Source organism: Syngnathus leptorhynchus, chromosome 1, assembly GCF_054491065.1.
Source record: "Syngnathus leptorhynchus isolate UIUO chromosome 1, UIUO_Slep, whole genome shotgun sequence".
Lineage (NCBI taxonomy): Eukaryota > Metazoa > Chordata > Actinopteri > Syngnathiformes > Syngnathidae > Syngnathus > Syngnathus leptorhynchus.
Genome location: NC_141195.1, coordinates 22,268,013 through 22,287,939, shown reverse-complemented (window position 1 = coordinate 22,287,939; position 19,927 = coordinate 22,268,013). Strand labels below are relative to the sequence as shown.

Here is a 19,927-nt window from a genome sequence, read left to right as displayed (position 1 = left end):
TTCTTTTCAAAGTAAAATTTCATGAGTAAATATATTGTAGTAATCACTGCTACTTCCACCACATATCTGGACTGATCAATTGTGATTGAAATCATTGAGCAGTTGGATTCATTCTCCAGCATTTTGAGCTCTTCAAGGTCCTTCACTATGATGAGTCTCCACATCCGTTCAAGTCTTTGATGAATGTGTGGAAACTTTGCCTAAATAGCCCCCGCAGCTCCTCATAACGGTATGAAAATGACGAGCAGCGGATGATGAAGAGGAGGAGTTTCAGGGCGAGTGACCAACCTTCTCCTCCGCGTCCCTCTCCAGCCATGTTTTTTCGAGAGGGGGGTGTGCCCTTCCAGCACGAGCCGCAGCACTTTTCCCATCTCTGTTCTGGACCAACTTGACTAAAAGGGTCCAAGTACCAGCACGGCACACTCGGACCTTTTGAGGAGGCGAGCACAATGTTGAGGGTCCTGCTCCTGGCTCTGTGTGTTGGAGGCTTGGAGGCCTGGTTCTGGAACGCTGACCCGGAGCCCACCACGCCGACCTCGACGGACGCCCCCGCGACGACCAGTGGCGTGAAGAAGGTGAAAGAGGAGGGTGAGGATTTGTCAGGGCTCGGAGAAGAAATCCTCAACGTAGCCACGGGAATCCGTAACTTGGTCAAGACGTGGGATCATGTGACCACCAGCCCCGGGACTACTAACGGTTCCCTGAAGGTGGAGAGCGCTGAGCGGAACCTGACGGGTAATGTTGACGGCTCGGGAGGAGGGAAGGGGGAGGAAGGCTCCGGAACTTGGGAAGGTGATGCATCTGGATCAGGATCGGGGTCCAGGCAAGATCTCGTAGAAACCGTCGTCCTTCCTAGTAATTTAAGCGATGCGAACAACGGGACTCTGGATCCACTCTGTTTACCCGTCCCGTCCGGTTGGCCCATGTGTTCCAAAAAGCGCCCGCAGTTCTTCACCTTGCCCAATTTCTTCAACCACACGTCCGTGGAGCAGGTGGGGGTCACCATGCAGGAGTGGGCCCGGCTAACCCGGGCGGGCTGTCACCGGCTCGTAGAGTGGTTCCTCTGCTTCCTACTGGTGCCCGAGTGCCCGTCGCCCAACCGGGTACCTCTGCGCCTGCCCTGCCGCAGCTTTTGCAACCAAGTGCAGGACAGCTGCTGGGAGTCGCTGGAGAGCGCGAAGGTGCCGGTGGAGTGCGGCCTCCTGCCCGTCGGGGACTGTGTATCTGTTAGTTACTCGGAAGGTAACCTTCAAGAGCATCCTGTGTGCTGCTGCCTGATCTTGCTTGAGCGCACATTGTTGCTTTTTTTTTTTTTTTTTTTTGAACGTCACTGGCTTTGCATGTTTTTAAGCCTCTCTGATGAGGCGACAGCTGAAGGTTTGGGCACCATGCTTGGATCTTCCTGATGATCATGTCTGCTTTCAATTGAATTGCTGTAGACTGCTTTTCATTGTCGCGTAAAAATCTCTCCTGCTGCTTCTGCTGTTGCTTCTGTCGTCACTATCGCATGTTCTCCACCCAAGCCCACTTTTGGAAGGTTTGGATCTCTGGAAATGTACTTTCAACCCTGTTGACTTATAGCAATTCGACCATTTGAGAAAAAGTACACCACAACAAACGATGAGCATTGTTCCGTTTCCGGGTGTCGTCATCGTCTGTCCCAAAACAATCGGGGCATCTGTGGCAGGCGGTTTGGCAGCGGTTGGCATTTCTGATGGCATTTGCGGCTAGGGGAAACGTCTTCTTCGCGTGGGAGAGAGGGTGACGCCGTCAGGCTGAGAACAAGGCATCTTTGTGATCCCGATAAGACGGGGGCCTCTAAAAGGGCCTGGTGAGATGTGCAAAGATCACAGCGAGTTGCCCACCCCGCCAAAGCAGTAATTTGTCTGGTCGTAATTTTTTTTTTTTTTTTTGAAAGAGACATTTATGTGGTTGGGAAATCACCCTTGTTAGACAATGTTCAGATTCCAAAAATATGCACTAGGTCACATTTCAGTGACTTTTGAGACCTTTGGATATTCTGCAGGCAGCCACCCAGCCACGCCACGATCTTCATGCGTTTCTTTGTTTCCAAGAGTTCTCACTTATCTTCTATGAGTGGATTTTAATTGATTCCCCAACATCTGATGGGTGTCGCAGCTGCTTCATCCCGGTCGATGATCCTTCAAGACGTATCAAATCCGTTTGGCTCAGTGTAAGCAGGCGTGTTAATATGGGTCAACCCGTGTAACACAACCAGAGATGTTCCTCTATTTCTATTTTCCGATATTTGGTGCTTCTCAAATTTGGAGATCCAGCTACCAAGATAGATGTGGGAGTAGAAGAAAAACTTTGTTGAAGTTATTTTCCCTGGCTCCGCTGCAAGGCATTAGTTCCACAGTCAGCCATATTGGATCTTACGCACTTCAGGTCCCCTGCGGTCAGCTTTCCCATGAACATCTGACAAGCATTTCCTTCCTGCAGCTCCATCTGCCCTCCCATCCATCCGTCCATCCATCCATCCATCCATCCATCTCCCCGAGCTACTGCCAGTTGTTCCACAGGCGCTAGATTAGTGAAACATGGTCCTCATGTCATCTGCTGTAACATGAGGTCACTTTGTTTGCTGGGAACTACACAACTGTGTTGTTGTTTCGGGGCAAGGAGCCAGCAGGGAACATCTGGGTGGATGTTGCGATGATTTCCCATTTGTGCATGTCACACTAGCTTGACACTTCCATCTGTCATCTGAGGAGCCTTCATGGCATCTGACAAGTGGCAAAAGTACTTAAGTAGAAGTTCAAAAATGAAAGACCCTGGTCAAAGCAGAAGTACGGTTTCAAGTCAAAGAGTAGAAACTTTGGAATGGACTACTTAGGGAGAAAATAAAAATAGATTGAGTCAAATATATAAAACACCTCTTTTGATCATTAGGCACAATAACAACAATAATAATATTTTTAATTTTTAATTATTAATAATAATAATTTAAAATAATATATATCATAAATAAATAGGTAAAAAATTAAAACAATAAATACATAAATAATAATCATTAGTATTATTAAAAAATGTAATAAAAAGAAGATGATTTCATGGCCTCTGAGGCAAAGAGCGGCCTGGACCACTTCCAGATGTGCATGGACGTTCAACTTTGACCAGGCTGAAATGCAAGCTGTGGACACCCTAGTCAAAACGTTCTTTCATTCAGATCATTTCAGACAGCAGCTGCGTGAGCTGTGTTGCCACCACAGGAACCCCGAAGCAGGAAAGCAGGTGCTGCCAATTGGGAGCAGACCACCCTGCACGCCTTCTTCCACGCTCTCCACCAGAGTTGTGTGTGTGAAAACTTGTTCTGGGCCCAAAAGCTGCTTTGAGCTCCTTTTTAGCCACTAAGAGCAGTTGGTGCTCAATCTTGAGTCTTCACTAATGAAAATGTCACATTAGGTTTTGCCCTGGTTTTGTTTTCTTTCGTGAGTTATGGATTCCCCCTGCGACTGAACATGATGCTCTTGCACTTGGAAACAGCTGACCTCTATGACCCCCCCCCCCCCCCCCCTTTATGCACAGAATTCACGTTTCAGTTTCTCTCATGAATCTGCCACCAAGCCACCCCCTCCCCCTCCCCTCCCATGGAAGCATCTGGGCCAAAACCTTCCTCCCTTGTGAGACTTTTTGGCTTCAAGACAATTTTTTTTCTATGGGAACTGTAATATTAGCACTTTTTTAGTCATTTTGTGGCCACACATTTGTTGTTTTGTGCCGTAAATAAATAAAAGGACTTTTTTTTTTAATCGATCTAAATACTCAACGTTGCAGAGTTTGATCATGGGAGATTCTGGCAACCAAATTATTCTTCAATTTATGTTGAGAAAGTAGTTGGTGTGGGCTTGGGGGTTCTGAATGTTGGTTCAGATTTTCGGCCAAAATGAAAAGAACTTTCTTGAAACATAGTTTCACATCACTTTGACAGGCCATATCTCGCCCTCCGGGATTCACTGGCGGAGCTAGGATTTTTTTTGCTCAGGGGGCGAAAGGATATTTCAAGGGGTCCACAAAACAACCAAAAATATCACAACGCCCCCAAATTGTTTAGCTAATAAACATGTTCCTTAGAGGCCACAGTAGGAAATGTGAATTAAAAGTATTTGGGCTGAAACCAAGCATTTTTTTTGCGGGGGGGGGGGAGTGCCCCCGTGGCCCCCACTCTAGTCCCGCCACTGCCGGCCTTTGACATATCGGTAAAAGGTTTTGGTAATCGCTGCAAAGATGTAATTTTTTTCCCCGTCTGCTCCTTCCCCGCAGAGCAAAGCAGTTTGTCTCTGCTCCAGCTAATCGGAGATCCGCCACCCGATGAGATCGGTCGAGTCCGGTGGCCAGGCGGCACCCAGGCCTACGTCTTCACCTCGGCGGCCGTGTCGGGCCAGCCGGCTCTGGCCTATGTGCCCAACCCATTCTACCGCCACTTCTCCCTCCTGTTTCATATCAAGCCGTCCACTTCGGGCCCCTCCGTCCTCTTCTCCATCACCGACGGGCCACAGAGGCTCATGTATGTGGCCGTCAAGCTCAGCGCCGTGCGGGCGGGTCGCCAGACGGTGCAGTTTTTCTACACCGAACCTGGTTCGGAGAAGTCGTACGAGGCGGCCAGCTTCGACGTGCCGAGCCTGGTGGACAAATGGAGCCGTTTCTCGCTGTCCGTCTTTGAGGAGCAAGTGACCTTCTACCAGGACTGTGATGCGGTGCCACGAGTGGTGAAGTTTGAACGTTCCCCGGATCCCATGGACCTGGACCAAAGAGCAGGCATCTTTGTCGCTCAGGCCGGTGGGGCCGACCAGGACAAGTTTGAGGTTAGCAGGCTACATTTCACGTGTTCAACAAGCGTGTCATGGACCTTCAAATGTCGGAATGATGTTTGACCACCCCGTGGGCTCCAATTTATTGTACACTGAAAAAATGATACTTTCAACCAACAACAAAATGACTATATTTAGTCTGTCATAAATTATATTTTTGATTTCGTTCAAATTTCAGATTTATTCCATTTTAAAGGTTTTTTTTTTAATCAGGAAGTAAAAATGCAATTTATAATCACAACGGTAGACTATTTGTACTTTTTTTTTTTTTCTCTATTTCTTTTTTTTCTTCCCTTCTAACTTACCCTATTTTTTCTTTTTCTATTTGTCATCACTTTCCTTCCTTCCTTCCTTCCTTCCTTCCTTCCTTCCTTCCTTCCTTCCTTTCTTTCTTTCTTTCTTTCTTCCTTTCTTTCTTTCTTTCTTTCTTTCTTTCTTTCTTTCTTTCTTTCTTTCTTTCTTTCTTTCTTTCTTTCTTTCTTTCTTTCTTTCTTTCTTTCTTTCTTTCTTTCTTCCTTCCTTCCTTCCAAGACATGTTTTTCGCATATCCACAAAACACTGCCGCTTGTGTGTCTTTAGGGCGAAATTGCCGATCTGAGGCTGGTGGGAAACTCTCGGGCAGCCGAGCGCTTGTGTGACGACATCGACGACGACTCTGATGCTGTGAGTATTCTTAGCGTTTCCTCCACGGCCAGACCTGACGTCTGAACGCTCACGTGCCACCTGCTTGTCTCTCAGGCCTCTGGCGACTTTGGTAGCGGTGAAGGCAGCAGGAGGCAGACAGGAGGCGGAGTGAAGGTCAGTCAGGCATTATTGCCCAGTCAGTAAGAGAGTGGAAGATTTATGATTGCGTCATATTGTACCACCAGACCACTCCAGCATCCATCAGGCCAATGCCCGAGCCCCCGCTGATTGCCTCGAAAGGAAGCCGATTTAAAGAAACAGGTAACTTGAGCTTGATTGTTGCAAGCCAGATGAATGCTGAAATGGCGCCACCTGTTGACATTTTTGCACTGCCTCTAAGTGACGAGGCTGTCATACAATAGGTAGAAAGAGATACTTTTATTCATCCTGTAAAATTAAATTGTTAGAGCACAATATTCACACACATACAAAGTACTAAGAATACAGAAACCACCTTCAAAGTAAAACCAAATACAAGAGCAGCATTGGTGAGGAGAAGCCACGGAAAAAAGAATCAATTAAAAAAAAAACTGATTCAGATGGCACATGTTAAATAAAAATAATAAAAAATAAATTGCCGAATAAAAAATATTGCTTGAATCAGCAGTTTTAGTCAAATATTTGCAAAGCATCGACTTATTAGGGATCCCACTTTTTTCAGACCAGTACTAGTACTCAAATCCTGAAGAGTCGCTAATACTTTTGGGACATAAAAAAAACAACAACAAAAAAAAAACAATGACACCTCTCCATCCCAATATATGCATGCATAATATTTCACTCATCTTTCAGGCTTAACTGGGGCTAAAGGAGAGAAAGGTGACAGAGGAGAGAAAGGCACCCGAGGGGACAGAGGCCACGCAGGGCCCAAAGGAGACTCGGGCTCAGGTTTCTCCTTAAATGCTGGAGGTGGCGGACAGAAGGTGAAGTTCCTCACTATCGGCATGTTTATGGTCCCGTTCACATTTCCATTATTATAACAGCATCAAACTATGTGTCTCCTTCTAGGGAGAAAAGGGAGATAAGGTCTGTGAACTTCGCCCAATGTCCCTACATTCTTATTTAAGAATTAGAAATGTGACATCAATTCCTCCTCCTCTAGGGTAGCACAACTTTTGGAAGTAAAGGAGAACATGGCGCTCAGGGCCTTCCAGGTCCGCCGGGCCCTCCTGGGGCTGCGGCTGAGGGTGTCCGCCTTGGAGATGAGTCACAGCATGTGCCCGGACCACCCGGACCTCCGGGCCGAGATGGATTGCCTGGCCCGCCGGGAGCTGAGGGAGAGCTTGTGAGAGAATTTTAGAAACATGATGAATTTCAGCTTGTATTACTTGATAAGTGCAACTTATTGATTGTAAATGATGTTGCAGGGGTTCCCAGGAGAGGATGGACTACCTGTAAGTGTGTTCTGCATATTACAACAGTAGAGTAGACTCAATTTCATTCTATTCCATGGATCTTTTTTTTTTTTTTTTCAGGGTCCTGCAGGGCCGCCAGGTTTCCCAGGAACGCCTGGAATTCCTGGTGCAAAAGGAGACAAGGTTCAGTTTTGAATTCCAGTTAAACTTTAATTTCATCACACAACATTCACTTTTTGACTTCTGAACTTCAGGGTGAGCGGGGCGAAGGACAACCTGGACCCAGAGGTCCACCGGGACCTCCTGGACCAGGAGCTAGAAATCATCCGGTATGTTATACACACATTTAAAAAAATGTTGCTTTGCTTAACTGTGTTCCTCCACAGACATTTGATGACATGGAGGGCTCAGGATACCCAGATTGGGAGAAGATCCGGGTATGCAGAGGCAGTGTCAATCTCAGGGTGCACTCACACTAGCCAGTTGGTACCATATTTGGGCATGCAAAGAACTGGATCAGTGGGAGTGGACCCGAAACCAAAGGCAGTGGAATCATTTTGGAATTGATCACCTTTGTTGTTTGTTATTCAGGGTCGTGTTGGTCCTCCAGGTCCTCCGGGCCCCCCTGGCCCACCTGGTACATCAGTTGCACTTGAATCTAATGGTCCAGTTGCCTTTGGACCTCCTGGCCCACCTGGAAGGAACGGAATCCCGGTGTGTATCTATCAGACCGTGTTTTGGTTTGAAAAATGTGATCCAGAATTAATTTAGGCAAGGTGTTGAGATAGCTGTCTTGTTGTTGAATCCCTTGTGCTGTTTCAGGGTTCTCCTGGACTCACTGGTCCACCGGGTCAACCTGGGTCCCGAGGAGAGAAGGTTAGATTAAAATAGCAAGCATGTGGGCAGTTTGGGTCTTGTAATCTGAACATATTGCAAATGGTCTCCAAAGGGCGACTGCGGTGACCTCAACTCTCATGGAGGAGCTGGAGAGAAGGTGGGTTATGGAAATTTGAATGTAAAACCAACAAGACAATTATGGTAAAGGATTCTTTGGGAGGTCCATTTTATGCAGATGTTCAGATAATACCTCACAGAATTAATTAAGGCAGGGGTTGTCAACTGGTGGTTCGCGGTTCTCTAGTGGTCCATAGCGGTATTGCAAGTGGGCCGCAAAATTGGAAATGGAAAATAATTGTAATTTGTTTTTAAAATAAAATTGATTTATTATTTAGAGTTGATTTATTTTCCAGCTAATTTTGTGAATCATTTACCCATCCAAATCATGTCAAATGTAGCTGTGATCCCCATAATAGACATATGGATGTAAATAAATAGCCTGTATAGGTTGATCCTCTTTTCAGTGCAAAAAAAATTATATATATATATATATATATATATATATATATATATATATATATATATATATATATATATATATATATATATATATATATATAAAACTAAATTTGAATTGTGAACTAAATTTGACCTTCAACTGTTCATTGTTTCAGTACTATTTGTACAGCTTGCTGTTCTCTAACAAAGAACATGACGGCAAAATTTACAACAGGTGTTTTTTTCCATCAATGTGTCATTAGAACTGCTCTGTAAATAAATGATCCTCGTCAATGCTAGCAAACAGTTGGACACGTGCGTTCAAAATTACAGAGAGAGTCAAATTAAGTTCACTTGCATTTGAAGTTCATCTTGAAATTTTTCTCCTTCAGCGGAATAGCCTCAATTTCTTATGCCAGGATGTGAGTAACACTTGTTCACTGCAGGGTTCTCGCGGTGACCCGGGACTTCCGGGGACGCCAGGACAGATTGGGCTAGCAGGGCTACCGGGTCCCGTGGGCCCACCTGGACTTCCGGGACGACCAGGGCCACCCGGATTGCCAAGCCCCTTTAGCTTTGTGAGTACACGCTCACTTCATCATCAGTCATTTGCAATTTCATTTTAGTAACATAAAAGTGACTAGTAAAGTTTGGAGTGCAGTCAAAAAATTCATTTTTCCACAGAATGAGCGAGAGGGCTTTGAGACAAATGGTGGCTCACCTGGACCACAGGTAATGTGTCACACCTGAGCTTCCCTCAGTTAAAAAAAAATACTATTAATAAATATTTATTGTGTCCTGTTTTCCAGGGTCCTCCAGGTATTCCAGGTCTGGTGGTAAGCCGTTTTGTCATCTCACGTAATACATTTTCTCCACGAGGTCTCCAATGTTGAGTTAAATTATCTGGATTTTTAGGGTAGACCAGGTATACCTGGAACCAATGGTGACAAAGGAGCAGAGGGACCAAGAGGTCCACAAGGGATTTCAGGTCTGGATGGTTTTCCCGGACAACCGGTAAGCCGGCAGATGAATTCCGTTTTTCTTTTCTGCTTCAGTATACACGAGTAAAAATATTATTTAAAAAAAAATACAACAAATGTGAAATCAACAAATGACTGTGTTAATTCAGGGTCCGAAAGGAGATCAAGGGGAGAAGGGGGAACAGGTAAGTCATCAAGGATATACTTTGACTCAGAAGATCACTTTGGAGATGTACAGTAAATATTAGCGTATGTTGGTTCCCATCGCAGGGTCTGCCAGGTCGTGACGGAGGGCAACCTGGACCTCCGGGGCCTCCCGGACCTCCTGGGCAGATCATTTATCAGGGTGGTGCTGTGAGTCAGTTTTTTTTTAACTAACCACCACACCTTTGCTTCATCATGTACTCACCTTCATTCTCCCAACTGTGTCTTGCTGTAGCGTGACAACCTTCATTGGAGTGACGCCTTACCGGTGAGTGGATTGAAAAAAATAATAAAACCAAGGCAACATGGGTTCACAACTCTTTATTTCTGTCTTTCTGTTAGACGGGAGTAGGAATTCCGGGCCAAGCTGGATTTCCTGTGAGTTGACATGCAATCATAAGAGACTTAGCCAGATGTAAGAAAACAGAGATAAGTGCATGCGTCTTCCATCTTGATTTATTTTAGGGGCCCATTGGACCGAAAGGGGATAAAGGTGACACGGGTCTTCCAGGGTTTGCCACGAAGGTAAGGAAATCCACCGTGAATTCAAATTAAAGCTAATGGATTCCAAAATTGCATACACCACCTGCGCCACAACTTAGACCTGTTTTCACCTGCTCTGAACTCTAAAGTCTATTTTCATTGACCCAAACAAAACCTGTTATTAATTTCTGTGGTCAGCTCCTAGTTTGTTTTACAAATTGAGTACTGAAGCATTGACGAGTGCAGTCAAAAGAAAAACAGTTGAAGTTCACCTGTAAAAGGTATTTTGGATTTTATGATGAAATGTTCCCTGAAAGTCCCCCAAACATTTTGTGAGTAGTCTCTACCATAAATATAAAAAAAAGCATGTGGTTTATTCAGGGTGAAAAAGGAGAGCCCGGGGTCAACCTGGGTCCGGATGGGCGACCTCAGTACCTGGCGGGCCTGACAGGAGAACCGGTAACTATTCAAAAAGCAGTAGCTATACTAACATAGACATGATCTAAAAATCACTTTGCGTTCTGTCCACAGGGAGATATCGGACCCCCGGGTCCAATTGGACCTCCAGTAAGTATAACTACCATATATATTGTACAATGTACATATTTTCTCCACACATTGTAGATGCCTTTGCGTTCTTTTGTGTGGCACAAACCGATGTAATTGTTTTCTCCGCAGGGTCCTTATGGCCCTTCGGGTCAAAAAGGAGAAATTGGACTTCCGGGTAGACCAGTGAGTATTTAATCTGCTTTTATTTCATTTATTATTTTTTATTCATCAACATACAGAAGTCAACAAAAATGAGAACATTTGTGTAAATATCAATATGTTCAATGTATTTTATTTTGTAGGGTCGACCGGGACTGAACGGCATTGGAGGACAAAAAGGCGAGCCAGGCGGCGGCGGGTCCGGTACCACATACCATGTGAGTATATTCTCATTCGGTGATTCAGGAGAACTGAAACTTTGTCAACTAAAGTAACCGTCTTGATGCAGGGTCCCCCAGGTCCCCCGGGCCCACCTGGACCTCCTGGACCAGCATCCAGAGTAAGTTCACGTCAGTGCTGAAGTAGGAGAATTTTTTTCAAGACCTTCAAAGTCATCATTCCTGCGGCTTTGTCATTCCAGGCTTATGATGACTATTCCAGGTATCATCCAGGTGAGTGCGTAACACAGTAAGTTGTCGTCTGAATTGTCTGGATCAACTTACAGCCGCTGTTCTTTCTGTTGTAGACACCAAAGGAGAGAAAGGTGACCCTGGGACACCCGGATTACCCGGTATACCAGGTAAGGTATCTTGCCACTGGACTTCAAACATGCTCTTGTTGTGTTTGGACCAAGCGTAATATGAACATCTTGCTTACGATTCAGGTGCCGGGTCAAACTTTGACATTTATGCTTTTAAGGTAAGACTCTTTTGAATTTGTGTTAACTAAAAAATGCATAACCTCTGGATATTTCACAATGATTCTCTGTCTAGAATGAATTGAAGGGTGAAACGGGTTTGAAAGGAGAGAAAGGAGAACCAGGCGGCGGCCATTACGACCCACGATATGGAGGAAGCGGAATAGGAGCGCCGGGAGTCCCCGGACCTCCAGTGAGATCATAAAACCGTGGTTGTAATTTGGGATGAAGCTAACAAACACCTGAAGTTGATCAATAAGAGGAAATATTTAGAGATCACAAGCTCCGGATTAGTTATTAATTTAACAGTGAGGACACAGAAGAAGCCCAATCGGCCCAATTTTACACAAAATTGTACGGCTAATTTTGATAGCAAATGGTCGTTTTGATGGCACAAAAGGCTTTGTAGACTTGACAGCCATTGAACCACTTTACCACCAGGGCCCCAGAGGGGACTCCATTCGCGGCCCACCAGGTCCCGAAGGACCACCCGGTCCACCAGGCAGAGGCTACGACGGCCGCCCTGGACCACCGGGGCCACCTGGACCCCCTGGCGTCGCCTCCTTCCCCGGACCTCATCGAGGCACGCATAGTGAGTTGGAAAATAAAAACAAATTGACTGTACGTATTTACTGCTTTCGATGTATCATTGGAGAGGTCATTTGTCTTGTTGCCTCTTGAATAACAGCTATCAGCATCCCTGGACCACCTGGGCCACCTGGAGTACCCGGAACACCTGGACATGCTTCTGGGGTGAGCAATTCAAAAAATGACCTCCAATTTCTGTGGTTGGACTGGTTTATTTAAGGAATTCATTAAGTTGGTTCCGTCCCAATGTAAGATAATGATGGAAGAGTTTTTATATGGACATGCAGGTAACAGTGTTCCAGTCCTATGACATCATGACAGCCACCGCTAGAAGACAACCTGAGGGTTCTTTGGTCTACATCATAGACCGTACAGATCTTTACCTACGAGTCAGAGACGGGGTTCGTCAAATCCAGGTACGAAGGGCTCTTCTCTGCAAAAAGTTCCCAGAGAAGCAGCTTTCTCATGAATTTGTTGCTTTCCGTTTTTTTCAGCTTGGGGGCTATATTCCATTACCAAGAGTAGATGTGAGTGTCCTGCATGTTTTTCCAAAGTTTCTATTTGGTCGTGATGTCGCAAGGACCTTCGGGTGGCAAAAATTCCAATGGCACCAGTAGTAGACAAAGCCTGCTACGTCAATGAACCAAGCCGGAGCCATTGAGAAAACTGGGTGAATAGCTGGCACAAGCTAGGCTAGTATGCTAGTTTCGAAAATACAGCACTTGCCACCATTTTTCGTTGAAGTGAGCAGTATCTCACTCTGGTTTTACCACCCGGTTGTGCCCCAGTGTCCATCATCCTGAAAAGTTCCTTACAGAAGCTTTTAAATATCCAATGAACCAATTTGCAGGCGAATGAAGTTGCAGCAGTGGAGCCGCCACCGGTCGTTCCGTACCCCCCACACGGCAACTCCAACGACTCCCACAGGCAATCGGAGAGGCCAGAGCAAGTGAACCCGGACCGTATTTCTCAGCCCGACCCACGTCATTCAGGCCAGCCGTACCATCCGTACCAAACAAACCCCGACGGCAGAGACCAGAACCTTCCCGATGGCAGATACCGCCCTGACACTCGGCATACAGCTCAGCCAGATCCGCGATACCCCGCCCCAACGGACCCCAGATACCCCAGTTACACAGACCGGGTCAATAACCAAGATGGCCGATACTATGCTGTGACCCCTCAGCGAAGGCCCGCCCCACCCGTGGTCCAGAATCCCGTCCACCGTCACACATCTGGTCCAGGGGTAAGGAGAAGCCGTGGTTTGTTAGCTGTCACTTGCGTTTTATTGAACGTTTTGGGGTTTTTCCAGCTCCATCTCATCGCCTTGAACCAGCCCCAGACGGGATCTATGAAGGGCATCCGAGGCGCTGACTTCCTCTGCTTCAGCCAGGCTCAAAGCATCGGAATGAAGGGAACCTTCCGGGCCTTCTTGTCCTCCAGACTCCAAGATCTCCAGAGCATTGTCCGCAGAGCTGACAGAGAGCACATGCCAATACTCAACTTGAAGGTAGATGAAATACAAAATGAAAATGACGGGGGAAAAAAACAATTCAGTAACCACTTAGTTGCATATTGAGTGTGTATTATTATTGGCCAACATGTCTCTGCTTTTTAAATGTAAAACTTGGCCTTCCCCAACAACGAAAAAAATTTTTTGTCTCGTCAGGATGAGGTTTTGTTTGACAACTGGGATTCGATCTTCAACGGCGGCACCATCAAGGAGAATGTACCGATTTACTCTTTTGATGGTAAAGATGTTCTTCGCGACAGCACATGGTACGTTACGTCCCAGTCAAAAACATCAAGTTTACATTTTGTTGCTCATCAATCAGGATTGCTAACTATTAATCTTCAATAAAATTTGAATTTTTAAAAATTCAACTTCAATCAAATTTCAAGTTGGTCAATTTCAATCATTTTCATTTAAGTTTTGCAGTTGTAAAAAATGTCACTCCAGTTTTTCACAACAAAGAACAAATTGTGCCTTGAATGTTGTGCTAATTAGCATTATTGTCAATCATTTAAAATCTTAAGTATTTCCATTTTAAATTGCTGTCATTGGCTAAAAAAAATATATATAGAGAGAATTTTTTTTAAATTTAGGTGAGCTCGAATTCAAAAATTTGATTTTATTTGGCATTTGGCAGGCCTGAGAAGATGATGTGGCACGGCTCGGTCAGCAACGGTCAGCGGGAGGTGGACGCTTTCTGCGAGTCGTGGCGCATGAATAGTCACGTACTCACCGGCAAGGCGTCCCCGCTGCAAAGCGGCAGTTTGCTCCAGCAGACTTCGAGCAGCTGCTCCAACTCCTACGTGGTGCTGTGCGTGGAGAACAGCTACATCGGCCACAGCAGGAGATAAACGCACATGTTGGATGGAGAGAAGCCCGCTTGGGACTATCAATTTGATTGGATTGTTTTCTTGCCATGACATCATTTCTTTTTCAAGTAGGTTAAATGGTGCGAAACAAAATGATCGTCAATGTCAAATGAGAATTTCAGGTGGCTCCGAGAAGATTTAAAAATAGCTTACAGCTCTGGGGAAAAAAAGAGATAACAAACCATTGCATAAATATTTTTTTCTCTGATTTTGCTATTTACAGGTACTGTAAGTCTTGGAGCGGAAGCAAAAATATTGTTTTATTCTGTAAACTACTATGAACATCATTCCCAAATTTCAAATCTAGAAATGTTATTTGCAGAAAATGACAAATAGTCAAAATACCCCAAAAAATAGTCCAGATACTTTATATTTGTGTCTTTTTCTTTTTTCCTTTTTTTTCAGAGCTGTAAATGCAAGGAATTGGAGAAAGTACTTGAACAAGAAAAGCAATTTGTATGATTCCGCAGTCAAGGAAAAAAAAACATTGTATGCAATAACAGGGCTAGTTTTTATTTTATTTTATGAGTGCCTTTTCTTTTTTTACTCTTGTCTTCAAACAAAAACAAATCCCAAATGTATTCAGCTGTGGATCATCATTAACCAGGCTGATGGTAGAATTGAAACAAAATATGTAAACATGCATGAAAGCTCTGTTTCTCTAATGGCAACAGTAAACACACTCTAGTTGCCAGTTAGTGACACATTGTAGCTCATGCATGCAAAAACTGCACATTTTCATTTCAGACAACCAAATATTTGTCCTATTTTGAAAACAATAAGTATCGAGATTGGTGCCTGGGTTTCAAATGGAGCACAGTACGGTGGTTGTGAAAAAAGAATATGCATGGCAGGGGAATTGACTGCTTGTGATCAATAATTCTTAACATGCCACTTATCAAACTGAATTATTGATGCCATTTTGTAATTAAGAGGCCAATTCTACAGAAAACATGAATACAATTACCGTATTTTGAATATTCATCCAAACTCTGCTTGTGACAAAACACTTGATTTGAATTAAAATGTGTTTGCCAATAACCACTGTCCCTGCCCTTCTACTCTTCCACAAGCAAAAGGTCACTGGGTTCTTGGTGAAATTAATCACCTGCATTTACTGATCTGAAAATGTGTGCAGGAGTGAGCTCTCTTACGGTCTCCCTTTGGAAACAGTGGGTCGGTTAACACAAAACCCAGAAGCTAGACAGGCCACGGTGACAATGAATATATTGATAGCAAGATGCTGTAAATTGAGCCACCATGCAATACGTGACATCGTGGAAGTCGAACAAAGAGAAGATTTGTGTGTGTGTCGAGGGAAGACTTGCAGAGACGTGGGGTTACCGCAATAGGCGATCTTTGACTGTAGGCGTTGCTGAAGTGACAGGAAGTGGCTTCTGCTGATATTTGCTCGTCTCTTTTCTTTGAAGAACAAGCAGCAGGCGGTAAATGTCTCCAAACAGTACATCTGCATTACACTAAAGTTTATAAAGCGATGATTCATTATATGTAATTTTTTGCCAAGTACTGTCTGATTGCGTCGTTTTTGCGCTGACGGGCTAGCTTCTAGGCGGCTAAACGCATTAGCAAGGCATTGTTACACATACCGCCTCTGTAATAATGTATTTACCTATTGTCACAGCTACTGCGATTAAACTGTGTTGTCGTTAGCATTGTCTATTCTTTTTCGATTGCAGTTTTCATGGAGACGTTTGATAATTCAAGTCAAAATTAAATGAACCGAAAATAATCTCATTATATTATGTAATTACACGTTAGTGTATAAGTGCATTTTCCCTAACGCTGGAAAACCAATTTTTTTACGACATATATTTTGCTTTTCTTCATTCATTTATTCATCGATTACAATGATGAACGTATTCTTGGGCAGGGAAGATTGATAAACCGCCGACAGGGGGCGCCTGTTGCGCTACCATTGCGTAATGTAACGAGAAAAAAAATACTCCACAGCCGGCCGACTTTGATGTCATGTGGGCTGGACCAGGATTTATGTTTATCATCAATATCATTTATGTAGCATTATTGTATTTAAATTGATCTAATTATTACATTTAATTTGGTCTCTCAGATTTATTTCACTATGAGTGCTGTTGTACCCAACCATCGAAGGACTAAGCCAGGAGGTAAGAATACAAATAACTACATTTTCTGACATTCACTTTGGTTCAAATCAAGATTGTCAATTTATTGCAGGCATCAAGCCAGGAGCGGCAGCCACTGGTGTGACCGGACCGACGTCTCAGATTCCCGGTCTATCCCAGACTGCTGACGAAAGCACAGCAGTGGAGAGGGTCAGCGGCCGGCGAGTTGGAATCCTCGAGTCCGACTCGGACTACATCAAGCTTGCTAAGCAAGGCGGACATAAAGGTCTTCATAATTCAGTGACTATATGATGTGCGATGGGATGTTTTTAAATGAGATCATTCGGGTGCCGTAGGCCTGTTGAGCCATGACAACGATGAGGATGACAAGCCCAAGGTAGCCTACAGTCCCAACAACTGGTTTTCAGGTGATGACTCCAACAGGTAAATGAAAACGTCAATTATTCATATGAAAGAATATTAATCATACACATTCTTTTTTGGGTCTATATAAAAAATGGTATGGTCTTCTACGATGCGTTCTCACGTCACACTGAGATGGAGAAGAAAATCCTTTTCACACCTTGTCGTCGTGCCATCGTTGTGCACGTTGATGACATTTCCGAGGCGCCGAACGCCAAGCGCGGCTCATGCTATGTGACGGTGGTTTTGTATTCACAGCAGCAGCAAAGCAACATCTCCCAACGGCCAGGCCAAGGGCGGCAAGCTGCCGTTGCTTGCACCGTTTGGCACTGATAACAGTTCATCCTGGGAAAGAGACCCCGATATAGTTACTCATGATAACGATAAGGTGAAGACATCAAAAGAGTCGCCATTTTTTTTGTCCCTGCTTTTTTTTTTTTGGTGACTGGTTTATTTATTTATTTGTTTGTTTGTTTGTTTATTTATTTTGGGTTATGCAGGTTTGCTTCTTCTTCATCATCATCATCATCATCATCATCACAGGCTTCCCATTAATTTTCATATGTAGACATATTTCATCATCCGTGATCCACCTTTGCCCCCCCCAATCATGCGTTTCACCCAAACGCTTGCGCTATAAACCGGCTAACCATTTCCGTCCCGCAGATGTCTCCTGATGGTGCCGCAGCTCAGCTGGAGGGGCTGTCTGTGAGCAACAAGTACAAGAGAACGTGAGTACGTCCCACAACAAGACGGATGGAGGTGAAAGGATGAAGCTTTCACAAGAAGTTTGACTTTGTCTGTTTTCCGCGTAGGTCTCACGATAAGCAAATGCCCCCGGTCAGCATGACCAAGCTGCTGAGTCACGGCTACGTGGAGGATAAAAAGAAATCTCCCAATGACGACGATGCCTCAAGTACGACATACATCCGAGACATATTGGGCTTGATTTCCTCAGATGCCAAATAGTGAAATTTTGTGTTAGTGGGTGTGCTGCATGTGATTTATTAAGATTTCCATCTTTTACTAAGATGCCAAATAGTGGGCTCTTTATTTGCGCATGGGGTAAAGATGCGTGGCGTATTTGAATGAGGATTTGGGGCTGGTTTGCTCTGTTGTTTTCTTCTCAACATGAAAAATCGAGTGAAGTTTGAAGTGAAGAAATTGCATATCGCTGGCATCAGGCCCTCCGAAGTCACATTTTGGTGACTTTTATATTTTTTCCAAAAATCTCTACTCTTGGTCAATTCGGACGTGTGGGTGTTACTTTTATGAATTATTGACCATTCTAAAGTGTTGAAAACGGCTTGCTCTTTTTTTAAATTTTTTTTATACGATGCTAGTGGTTGAATAAATCCTCCATTTTTGGGGTTTCCTTAAAAGTCAGGAATTTGGAGATTCTAGCTTAGTCCATAAATCAGGTTAATGATGTGTGCTTGTTGGTGTGTGCCATTGCAATTTCCTGCAAATGATGTTTTTTTTTTAGTTTCTTTTATTTGTGTGCGTTTTTTTTGCAGGCGTGACCTCGGAGCAAACTAGCACCGTTGCAACGGAGGATGTGGATGACCTTGATTAGTGCGTGGAGCAGCTGTTCCCACATTCACTGGCTCTTCTTCTTCTTCACCCACTGACTGTTTGTGCTCATGTTTATGCATTGGGATGAGCCCTTCCTTTGGTTTGCTTTCGTTTGTATAAAGCATTTAATTGAGTAGATGTGTTGATGATGTTTTGTTTTTGTAATGCAATTCCTCAACTTGGAAGGTAACTCGGGAGCCGTGTCCAAAACTAATCTCGTCAAATGTTTCTGTGCTTTTGACCTGCTCAGTTTGCCGGCCTAATTGTATGAGGATTGAGCAAGTCGGTTCTTGATGTGTTGTGCTAATTTATTTGCGATAAAGCAAAGACAAATAAAATATGTCTGTTTGGGCTTCAGGTTGCGAGCTGATCGCAAAGCCACTGCTACAAAGTGATGTTTAGATTCCAGTATTGCAAAATATCAGTTTACTGCTATATTCACCGGGTCTCTCTCTCATGTTCTGTCTGTAAGCGGAATAAAAATAACTCAAATTGCAGTTCTTGATGTGCCTGTGCCAAATTCTCCATGGTGACATTCTGTTACTTGCTTCCTGAGATTTGGCAAACCAACACGTTAATCATGCATTGGACATCCCTATCTCATGACAAACAAAACATCGCACCACGCCAAGAAACTGGAAAGAAGTCAACTGTACAAATATATGTAGACGGCCCCCAAATATTCTTAATTTTCTCACTTAGTGATGGGAAAATGAGGCTTCAAATGTGCTTCATGAACCAGTTCTATTTCTTGACTCCACTAGATGGTGCTGTTGTTTTAAATAAGGTGGTTTAAGAAATGGCAAGTCTACTTTCAGCGCCACCTAAATGAGTAAAAAAAAATGCAACTGCTTCATGAAGCAAATTTGAAGCTTCATTTTACCATAACTATCATCAATGTATAAACCTGACAGTGATGCAAAAATTAAAATCCTAACAAGACAAAAAGGGGTGCGGGGTACTTTTTGAAAACAGTCTTAAACACAAATGCCATTTATTGGAAGTGTTATATTATTAAAAGCTGCTGTATGACGTGTTGCCGCTGCGTGTTTTAGAATGGTGACCTTTTGCCAGGCTTCCTTTTATTCACTGTACATGTGTATCGCCAGATAAACTCCTAACAAGTTGGCGCTAACCAAAGTGGGTAGCTTGTAAGATTATCCATCAGTGGGCTTTGATCAGCCAACGCTGGCCAAATGAAAGGGAAGGAGGCATTGCTTAAAAAAACGCACACTCAACTAGATGTAATTCCTCACACATTTTATTTCAATAAATGGGCATGTGCATGTTACTGTGCTTGTTTATTTTTTTTTCTCTCTGCCGTTATTAGAACATTTGTGATCTCAGTGGGAATACAAAAACTTTTCAAGCGTTCACATTGTTAATTGCAAAATATGCTTAGTTCAATTTGTTTATAGTAGTATCAAATCACAACTACAGCAGCTTTTGACTAAAGCAGATTTATGACTACAGCTTTAAAATTCTGGGTTAAAAGCAACACAATTTGGGCCAAAAATTTGACTCATCCAGAAAGTTGGGTCATTATTGTGCACACAAAAACCCCTAATAAATTGGGTTG

At 43.9% G+C, this 19,927-nt stretch overlaps 2 protein-coding genes and 1 long non-coding RNA gene across 4 annotated transcripts; 2 read left to right on the top strand and 1 right to left on the bottom strand.

Annotated features, from left to right (window-relative positions):
• Positions 1-405: 405 nt before the first annotated feature.
• On the top strand, positions 406-14,245 carry LOC147062713 (collagen alpha-1(XVIII) chain-like). Its single transcript, XM_085915960.1, has 41 exons — positions 406-1,242; positions 4,285-4,826; positions 5,412-5,495; positions 5,571-5,630; positions 5,702-5,777; positions 6,309-6,439; positions 6,525-6,542; positions 6,619-6,801; positions 6,884-6,910; positions 6,992-7,054; positions 7,126-7,200; positions 7,258-7,308; positions 7,463-7,585; positions 7,694-7,747; positions 7,821-7,865; positions 8,653-8,784; positions 8,891-8,938; positions 9,016-9,042; positions 9,122-9,220; positions 9,336-9,371; positions 9,457-9,540; positions 9,626-9,658; positions 9,733-9,768; positions 9,856-9,915; positions 10,255-10,332; positions 10,405-10,440; positions 10,552-10,605; positions 10,725-10,799; positions 10,871-10,921; positions 11,003-11,033; positions 11,108-11,161; positions 11,246-11,280; positions 11,355-11,471; positions 11,720-11,870; positions 11,967-12,031; positions 12,154-12,282; positions 12,361-12,393; positions 12,717-13,112; positions 13,179-13,376; positions 13,536-13,645; positions 14,017-14,245. Exons 1-41 carry the CDS (start codon positions 450-452, stop codon positions 14,228-14,230), a joined length of 4,707 nt encoding a protein of 1,568 aa, XP_085772086.1. The 5' UTR covers positions 406-449; the 3' UTR covers positions 14,231-14,245.
• Positions 13,080-16,091, bottom strand: LOC147062712 (uncharacterized). 2 transcript variants are annotated; one of them, XR_015066641.1, is made up of 3 exons: positions 15,593-16,091; positions 14,113-14,205; positions 13,080-13,341 (listed from the first exon to the last, which is right to left on the bottom strand). It is a non-coding gene; the product is annotated as an uncharacterized LOC147062712 (long non-coding RNA). The 2 variants fall into 2 exon arrangements; XR_015066642.1 differs by lacking the exon at positions 15,593-16,091 and adding an exon at positions 15,216-15,485.
• On the top strand, positions 15,560-18,834 carry c1h7orf57 (chromosome 1 C7orf57 homolog). The gene is made up of 8 exons (XM_085915946.1): positions 15,560-15,693; positions 16,338-16,392; positions 16,463-16,636; positions 16,707-16,794; positions 17,032-17,161; positions 17,440-17,504; positions 17,589-17,689; positions 18,291-18,834. The coding sequence occupies exons 2-8, from the start codon at positions 16,350-16,352 to the stop codon at positions 18,347-18,349; spliced, it is 660 nt and encodes a 219-aa protein (XP_085772072.1). The 5' UTR covers positions 15,560-15,693; positions 16,338-16,349; the 3' UTR covers positions 18,350-18,834.
• The last annotated feature ends 1,093 nt before the right edge of the window (positions 18,835-19,927 follow it).